General features: G+C 39.2%; 1 protein-coding gene and 1 non-coding gene across 2 annotated transcripts; one reads left to right on the top strand and one right to left on the bottom strand.

Moving 5' to 3' along the window:
* Positions 1 to 3,472: 3,472 nt before the first annotated feature.
* LOC140179220 (uncharacterized) lies at positions 3,473 to 5,573 on the bottom strand. The gene is made up of 2 exons (XM_072217887.1): positions 5,432 to 5,573; positions 3,473 to 4,017 (listed from the first exon to the last, which is right to left on the bottom strand). The coding sequence occupies exons 1-2, from the start codon at positions 5,571 to 5,573 to the stop codon at positions 3,473 to 3,475; spliced, it is 687 nt and encodes a 228-aa protein (XP_072073988.1).
* Positions 5,574 to 7,288: 1,715 nt separating this feature from the next.
* On the top strand, positions 7,289 to 7,396 carry LOC112753086 (small nucleolar RNA R71). The gene has a single exon (XR_003177485.1). It is a non-coding gene; the product is annotated as a small nucleolar RNA R71 (small nucleolar RNA).
* Positions 7,397 to 9,041: the final 1,645 nt, after the last annotated feature.

Raw genomic sequence — 9,041 nt, 5'->3', positions numbered from 1 at the left:
GAAATTTACTTTCACCAAAATACTCATCATCCACCCAGTGGTCCTTATATTCCTTGCTTAGCAATTCTTTGTTTCTACTTGCTTGCTCCAAATATCCATCCATCTTATTGCAGAGGATTTCTTATTCTTTCCAAGAGTCTATGGATGTTTGCAAGTATTGTTCAAATGCTAGCTCAAGGGATGAAGGTTGAGAGTATTTTTGTGGGCATGGATGTATTGTGGTGATGTTTTGAGGGGCATGGAATGAATTTTGTGGTTGGTATAGATCATGGAGGAAATTTTGTGTTGAGGTATCATCAAGTGATGAAGGGTTTTCATATGAGAAGCTGGGAGGTTAGGTTGGACAATTTAGCATGAATGAATTGAAGGTTTGCTCAAGTGATGATGGCTCTTGATTAATGGAGTATGACATATTGAGTACTCTCTGATTTTGATTCTCCCAAGCACAACTTGAAGAATTGTTGAATTCATCACAGTATGGATCATCTTGTGGCATTGGGGGACAATTTTGCATGAATTTATTGAAAGCACACTCCAGTGATGATGTTTCTTGATGAACAAATTATGGATCATCAAGATTCCTTTGATTTTGACTTTCCTAGCAACAATATGAGTGGTTGTTATAGCAGTACGAGTCATCTTGTGGTTCTTGGAGGTGTTCATACTCTTTCAATTCTCAGTGATACTCCCAACCACCATTAGAATAATGAGTTGAATCATTTTGTGGTGGTGGGAAGTATCCCATATGATTCTCTTGCTGATCTTGTGGTTTTGAAGCATATCTCCATGGATTGGAGTGATCAAGATCTGTGATTTCTTGGTGATATTCCCAGCCACCATTAGAGATTGGTGCTGGTGGGTAATATCCCATAAAATTTGTTTGATCAAAAGATGAGTTGAACTCCATTTGAATTTTGTAAAACATACCACCAATGAAAATTAAAATTCATATCTCAGAGAAGAATTTCTTAGTAAGGCAATAACTCAAACACCTTGGTGTCAATTTAAAACAGAGAACAAAAACAAAGAAAATGCTTAATCTAGACTTCTCACCCACTTAATGATTGTCGATCTATATCAATCCCCGGTAACAGCGCCAAAAACTTGATAAGAAAAAAGTGATTCAACACAAAACTCACCGACAAGTGTACCGGGTCGCATCAAGTAGTAATAACTCACAAGGGTGAGGTCAATCCCACAGGGATTGATGGATCAAGCAACTTTAGTGAGGTGATTAGTCTAGTTACGCTAACAGTGGTGGATTGAGTGAAATTGAAGCAACAAAAAAGTAAATTGCAGGAATTATAAAGTGCAGGAAGTAAAGTGACTGAATCTTAAAGAGAAAGAAATGTAAAGTGCAGTAAATGTAAAGGGAATTTGGGGTTGGGAAATTAAAGAAACAATAGATCAAGCATCGAAAAGAACTTAAGAACAAGTGACTGGAAATTTAAATTGTAGGACGAGTAAATTCAGATCACAGCAAGAATTGTAAAATGCAGAACAATTGCAGAAGAATTAAATTGCATGAAAGTAAATTGAAAGCAAATGGAACAGAAGATTTAAATTCAAGCTCAATGTAAACTGAAGTGTATAATTGCAGAAAGGAAAATTTACAGAAACGGAAATTGTAGCAAAAGAGGAAATTGCAGCAGAGAAATGGAAATTGCATAAAGCTAAATTGAAATCTGAAATGTAAAGAGTGCAGAAAATTAAAAGTGTATCAAAGAGAGCTTTCTATTCTATCCTACTCCTACTCATATTGCTCTCTAGCAGAGCCAGCCTTTTTTAATGAAATGAAATTGATGCCTTTATATAGGCTTTACAAAATGAAAATGAAATTGAAATTGAAGACAAATTACAATTTAAATGAAATTTTTATTCTAATTGTTTCTTGGGCCTTTGAGTGATGTCCATGGGCTTTTGCTTGCTTTGGACTTGAAGAAGAGTGGATCTGAATGGCTTGGTTCAAGTGGCATGGGTCAGGGTGGAGTTGGCTAGCTCCCAGGGGAATGTCCTGTTTGGAAAAGTGAACTCCACGTTCACTTTTCATGTGTGCTTCCTTGGTGTGCATTTGGCCTCTCCTAGCATTCAATAAGTGAACGCTGTGCTCAAATTTTGAGCACTACTCCTCATATTTCTTGGTGCGCGCTCAGCTTCCCTGTCCAAAATTCACGAAAAAGGTGGTAAGGGTGAACACTACGTTCACTTCCAAAGTGAACGCTAGCTGTTTGCGTTCCTAAGCTTGGTTTTTGGACCTTAAAGATGCCTTTCACTTGTACTTCAATTTCATGCCAAATATATATTGCTATATATCGTTGGAAAGCTCTAAATATCATCTTTCCAACGTAACTAGAATCACATCAATTGGATATCTGTAGCTCAAGTTATGGTCCTTTGAAGAAGGCATGGTCATGCTGTTTTGGAGGCCAAAGTTTAGCGCCTGCTTCTGAGGCCCAAACTTGATAGAGGTCAGCTGGCCTTACTACCGGTTCATACTATGTTCATCTTTGCACTTTCGGGGTAAGTTTTCTCCCTCAGATTTAGTGTCCACCATGCAGTGCCATATATGCTTGGAAAGCTCTAGATTCCTACTTTCTAATGCCACTAGAATCACCTCATTTGGAGCTTTGTAGCTCGAGTTATTTTTGTTGGAGTGTGAAGAGGTCATGGTTGCAAAACCTCTTTGCTCCTCTTGAGCTTGTTTCCACTCTTTTGCCACCTTGGGGTTGTGATTCTTCTTTTAGTGCTTTTATTGCTCCATCTCCTTCATCTTTTCACCTATCATCAACCAAACAAATACATCAAAGCCTTCGCATAATCATCAAATCTTGCATCATTCATATTATCAACTAAATCTTGCAAGACATTTAATGAAAATGCATAAAATTACCAATGTTTGATTGAATTAAGACAATCATGAAATTCTCACTCAAACACTTACTTATTGCCTAAAAATGCATGAAAACCAAGTGAAAACTAATGAAATAGGCTTGTGAAACTAGCCTAAGATGACTTGTCATCAATCATCCAGCTTTTTTGACCATTTCTTTATTGAATTGCCAACAGTCCTTTCAAGGATTCTTTTGAGTTCTCTGTTTGATATCTCAGCTTGCCTGTTGGTCCGTGGATGGTATAGGGTTGCCACTTTGTGCTTGACTCCATACTTGAGTAGGAGTGTCTCAAGTTGCTTGTTGCTAAAGTGTGTCCCTCCATCACTAATAAGGGCTCTAGGAACTCCAAATCAGCTAAAGATATTTCTTCTCAAGAAGCTTATCACAACCTTGTTTTCATTTGTTGTTGTGGCTATGGCTTCTACCCACTTTGACACGTAGTCTACAACCACCAATATATAATTGTTTGAGTAGGAGGATGGGAAAGGTCCCATAAAATCAATTCTCCACACGTCAAATAATTCTAATTCCATTATAAACCTCTGTGGCATCTCATTCTTCTTGGGTAGATTGCCAGCCTTTTAGCATTCATTGCACCTTGACACCAACTCCTTTGCATCCTTGAATATTGTTAGCCAAAAGAACCCATATTGGAGCACCTTAGCTGTTGTTCTTTCTCCACTAAAATGGCTTCCATATGTGGATCCATGGCACTGCCAAAACACTTCTTGCCCTTCCTCTTGTGAAATACATCTCCTCAAGATTCCATCAACACCCTTTTTAAACAAATAAGGCTCATCCCAGATGTAATGTTTAGCATCATTGAGTAGCTTCCTCCTCATGTATTTGTTGATGTTGGTGGGCAACTCCCCAATAGCCTTGAAGTTGGCTATATCAGCAAACCAAGGGCTTTCTTGAATCATCATCAACTGCTCATCAGGAAAGCTTTCATTCACTTCAAATTGCTGTGCTTCATCCTTTCCATATGGGATTCTTGATAGGTGGTCAACCACTTTGTTCTCTGCTCTACTTCTATCTTTTATCTCTATGTTGAATTCTTGAAGTATCAAGAACCATCTTATCAACCTATGCTTGGATTCTTGCTTGGTCAGCAGATATTTGAGGGCTGCATGATCAGTGAAAATAGTAACTTTAGAGCCAATAAGATATGATCTAAATTTATCAAATGTAAAGACTATGGCAAGAAGTTCCTTCTCTGTAGTGGTGTAATTCCTTTGATTCTCATTGAGGATTTTTCTAGCATAGTAAATAACATGCACCAACTTATCTCTCCTCTGTCCGAAAACAGCACCAACAGTAAAATCTGATGCATCACACATCAACTCAAAAGGTAAATCCCAGCATGGTGGTGCTATGATAGGTGCAGAGGAAAGTCTATTTTTAAGCTCATCAAAGGCTAGCATACATTCTCTATCAAAGACAAAAGGTACATTAGAGACAAGTAGGTTACATAAAGGTTTAGCAATCTTTGAAAAATCTCTAATGAGCCTTCTATAAAAGCCAGCATGTCCTAGAAAACTTCTAATTACTTTGACATTGAAAGGTGGGGGTAACTTCTCAATCACCTCCACCTTAGCCTTGTCCACCTCTATGCCTCTTTTTGAGATCTTATGACCAAGAACCACCCCCTCTATGACCATAAAGTGGCACTTCTCCTGATTCAAAATGAGGTTGGTTTCTTGGCATCTCTTTAGCACCAAGGCCAAGTGGTGTAAGAATTTAGAATATGATTCACCAAATACAGAAAAGTCATCCATAAATACCTCAATGAATCTTTCAATCATGTCTGAAAATATGGAGAGCATGTACCTTTGGAATGTTGCAGGTGCATTGCACAATCCAATGGGCATTCTCCTATAAGTAAAGACACCATAGGGACAAGTAAATGAGGTTTTCTCCTGGTCTTTGGGGTCTACAACTATTTGGTTGTAACCAGAATAACCGTCCAAGAAGCAATAATATTCGTGTCCCGCAAGTCTTTCAAGCATCTGATCCATGAAAGGTAGGGGGAAGTGATCCTTCCTAGTGGCTTCATTAAGCTTCCTATAATCAATGCACATGTGCCAACCAGTCACTGTTTTTGTTGGTATCAGCTCATTCTTCTTATTTGGTACAACAGTGATCCCTCCTTTCTTGGGGACTACTTACAGAGGGCTTACCCAGGGGCTGTCTGAGATGGGGGTAAATCACCCCTGCTTGCTACAACTTTAGTACCTCCTTTTTCACTACTTCATTCATTGTTGGGCTTAGCCTTCTCTGTTGTTGTCTTGAGAGCTTGGCACCTTCTTCTATTAAGATTTTGTGCATGCACATTGAAGGGATGATTTCCTTTAGGTCTGCAAGTGTCCACCATATAGCATCCTTGTGTTGTTTCAGCACTTGGATTAGCTCCTCTTCTTATTGTTCATCCAAACATGAATTGATGATCACTGGGTACGTGTTGTCACCCAAGTAAGCATATTTCAAGCTTGGAGGCAGAGATTTTAGTTCTAATTTTGGTGCCTCCACTTCCATGTTACTTGTCTTGTCCAGCATGATTGCTCCTTCCATAGCTTCCAATGGTAGTTCATCACATGAAGCTTGTTGATCTTTCTCTTTGATTACTTCACATTGTTCTTCCTTTAAGACTCCTTGAACGAGATCTTCAATTGTGCCCACCATCATGCATTCTCCAATGGATTCCTTGGGGTAACTCATGGCCTTGAAGACATTGAAGACCATCTTCTCCTTATGCAATCTCAAGACTAGCTCCCCATTTTGAACGTCAATAATAGCTCCAGCAGTGGCTAGGAATGGCTTTCCTAGGATGATTGATGCGTTGGCTTCTTCCTCCATGTCAAGCACAACAAAGTCAGCTGGAAAGATGAACTCTCCTACTTTCACCAACAAGTTTTCCACTACTCCATGAGGAAACTTGAATGTTTTGTCAGCCAATTGGAGTGCCATTTTGGTTGGTTTGGCCTCCTCAATCCAAATCCTTTTCATCATTGTTGATATCACAATGCTTTCTCAATGTTGATATCACCTATGATGCAGGGAATTTGGAAGCTCCCAGAGTCTTTCATATTTTGAGGAAGCTTCTTTTGTATGATGGCACTGCATTCCTCAGTTAGCACTATGGTTTCCTTTTCACCCCAGTTCCTCTTTCTTGTCATGAGCTCCTTTAAAAATTTGGCATAGAGTGGCATTTGCTCTAATGCCTCAGCAAAAGGTATGTTGATCTGGAACTTCATGAAGATTTCTAGGAATCTAGAGAATTGGCAATCTTTCCCATCCTTCTTCAGCCTTTATCGATAGGGTGCTTGTGGCACATAGGGTTTCAGGACTTGCTTTGGTGAGGATGGTGCAGGGATCTCTTCTTCTTTCTCGGTTTCAGGTTCCTTTGCAGCTTCTTCTTCTTGGTTACTTTGTCTTGGGGGGGCTTCTTCTACAACTCTTCCACTTCTTAGTGTGATAGCCTTACATTCCCCTCTTAGGTTGGCCATGGTATTACTGGAAAATGTATGTGTAGGCATTGGTATTTGTTTAGATAGGCTCCCCACTTGTGCTTCCAATTTTGAAATTGCTGCCCCTTGATTTCTTATATTGGACTTGAACTCCTCTTGGTTTGCATCTATCTTTCTTTCAGCCTGTATTTATCTTTCCAGGATAGCGGAAATGGTTTCTGTCATTTGGGCTGACAATTGTGCTATGGCAGCCGCCAATTTTGAAAAGTTACTGCTAGTTTCACTTGGCTGCATGGTTGAGAAAGATGTATCTTGATGGTGGTTGTTGTGTGGTTGTTGGTTGAGTGAGTTGTGTGAGTTATGGTAGGGTGCATTGTGTAAATTGTGGTAGGGTCTGTTGTTGCTTGATTGATGGTTGGGGTTGTGGTTGTTGTATTGGTTAGATTGGTATGGTTTGTGGTCTTAGTTGTAGCTTTGTTGGTTTTCTCACCCAAAATTTGGGTGGTTCTACCAACCTGGGTTGTATGTCTTGGAGTTTGGATCTTATGGTGGTCTAGATGGATTGTTCACATAGTTAGCTTACTCCCATCCGCATTCAACTTCTGGTGCATCTCCTTCTTGTTGAGGGGCTTAGGCTTGAATAGCTGAGACTTGATTCTTTTCCACTTTCTTGGTTAGGGTTGCCAATTGTGCAGTGATCACTTTATTTTGGGCTAACAAAGCATCCATAGAATTGAGCTCCATTACTCCTCTCTTTTGAGTCCTATCTGAAGCATAGAAGTACACATTCTTAGCCACAGTCTCTATGACATCTATGGCTTCTTCAATGGTTTTCTTTTTCTTGAGTGAGCCACTTGAAGAATGATATACTGCTTGCTTTGACTCATATGATAGCCCTTCATAGAAGATGTGTAGTTGCACCCATTCATTGAACATATCGGGTGGGCATTTCCTTGTCAAGTCTTTGAACCTCTCCCAAGCCTTATACAGGGTTTCACCATCTTGCTGTCTGAAGGTTTGCACCTCAGCTCTTAGTCTATTGACTCTCTGTGGAGGGTAGAATATTGTTAGAAACTTGTTCACAACATCATCCCAAGTGGTCAAGCTTTTTTTGGGAAATGCTTCTAGCCACTTTGCTGCCTTATCTCTGAGCGAAAAAGGGAACAAAAGTAGCTTGTAGGTGTCAGAGTGTACACCGTTGGACTATACAGTGTCGTAAATCCTCAAGAATGTGGTGAGATGTTGATTTGGATCCTCTTGGGCACCGCCTCCATATGAACAATTATTCTAGACAAGTGTGATGAGTTGAGGTTTCAACTCAAAGTTGTTAGCATGGATTGTTAGCTTCAGAATGCTGCTGCCACAATTTCCTGGACTTGGGTTAATGTAGGAGCCTAAGACTCTCCTCTCTTGCCCAACATGATTTCCAGCATCCTCTCTAACATGGTTATGCGCCTCTTTCTCTATAGTAGTTCTTAGATCTGCCTCCACTACTTCCTCTCCAACTATGCCTTTGCCTCTTGCTTTCCTCCTTAATCTAAGGAAGGTCCTCTCAGGTTCACTATCGAAGGAGGATGAAGTTTCTCCCCTTCTACCTGTCATACATTCAACAAACAGCAAGCAGAGGACAAGTGAAGGAATCACTCTTGTTGAAATTAGTGGTTAGCTTGGTTGATGTAATTGATCAAATAGTTAATAGAACAGTAAGAAGAATGGAATTATAAACAATGAGTAACTAAAATGACCAAAGTAAAATTAAAACAAAATAGAAAAGAAGAAAATTAAAGAACTAAAAAAGAAATAACAAGGTAATTAAAATGCTTAATCTAGCTCCCCAATCAATTTAGTCATTGTCAAGTTCAAACCAATCCCCGACAACGGCGCCATAAAACTTGATGACCGAAATTCACTCCCCATATAAAAATGATGAATCCGTTCTTTTGGCAAGCGCACCAAAATTATCGTCAAGTAATAACCCACAGTGGAGTGTGATCGTATCCACAGAGATTGGTAGATTTGAACAATTTTAATCAATTGGTGAATTAGTTAAGCTGAGCAATATAGAGTGTGATTGCATAATTGTAAATGAACAGGAAAGTAAATAGCTCAAAGGTAAAGAGAAGCAGTAAAGTACAGAAAAGGAAATGGCAATAATGTAAAATGCAGAAACGTAAATGACTTAATTGCAAATGAGAATGGGGATTGACAGAATGTAAAGAAAGCTATAAAGAATGTGAAAGATAAGAATAGGGGGGATTCATTGAGATTAGGAGATGTTGTTATTTTTGGATTAAATCCGGCTCATGTCATCTTCAATTATACAACTCATTGATCTCTTGGCAATCATGATTGATTGAGCCCCAATTCCTTGGTGACTCAATCTCTCAAATCTTGATAATCAGCCAATTCCTTGGTCTAATTTCTCATGAAGAGAGATATGCTTAGTCCCTGATAATACCACACATCCTTGTAGATCCAGAATAGAGGGTGGATTATATGTCACCGTATCCAATCACCAAAACCCAGATCTACTCAAATGTGAAAAGGGATTTCAAGCATGGTTTCATGTTTCCTTTTCTAAGGCTCCCATGAAACCCATTTTGTATTCAACCTCTTTCCCAAAATGATTGAACACTAGCATTAAAATGAAATTCGTTCTAGCAAATCAAAGAGAAGATGAAGA

Source organism: Arachis hypogaea, chromosome 15, assembly GCF_003086295.3.
Source record: "Arachis hypogaea cultivar Tifrunner chromosome 15, arahy.Tifrunner.gnm2.J5K5, whole genome shotgun sequence".
NCBI classification, from domain to species: domain Eukaryota; kingdom Viridiplantae; phylum Streptophyta; class Magnoliopsida; order Fabales; family Fabaceae; genus Arachis; species Arachis hypogaea.
Note: the sequence above shows the minus strand (reverse complement) of the source record. Positions and strands in the feature narration are given on the sequence as shown.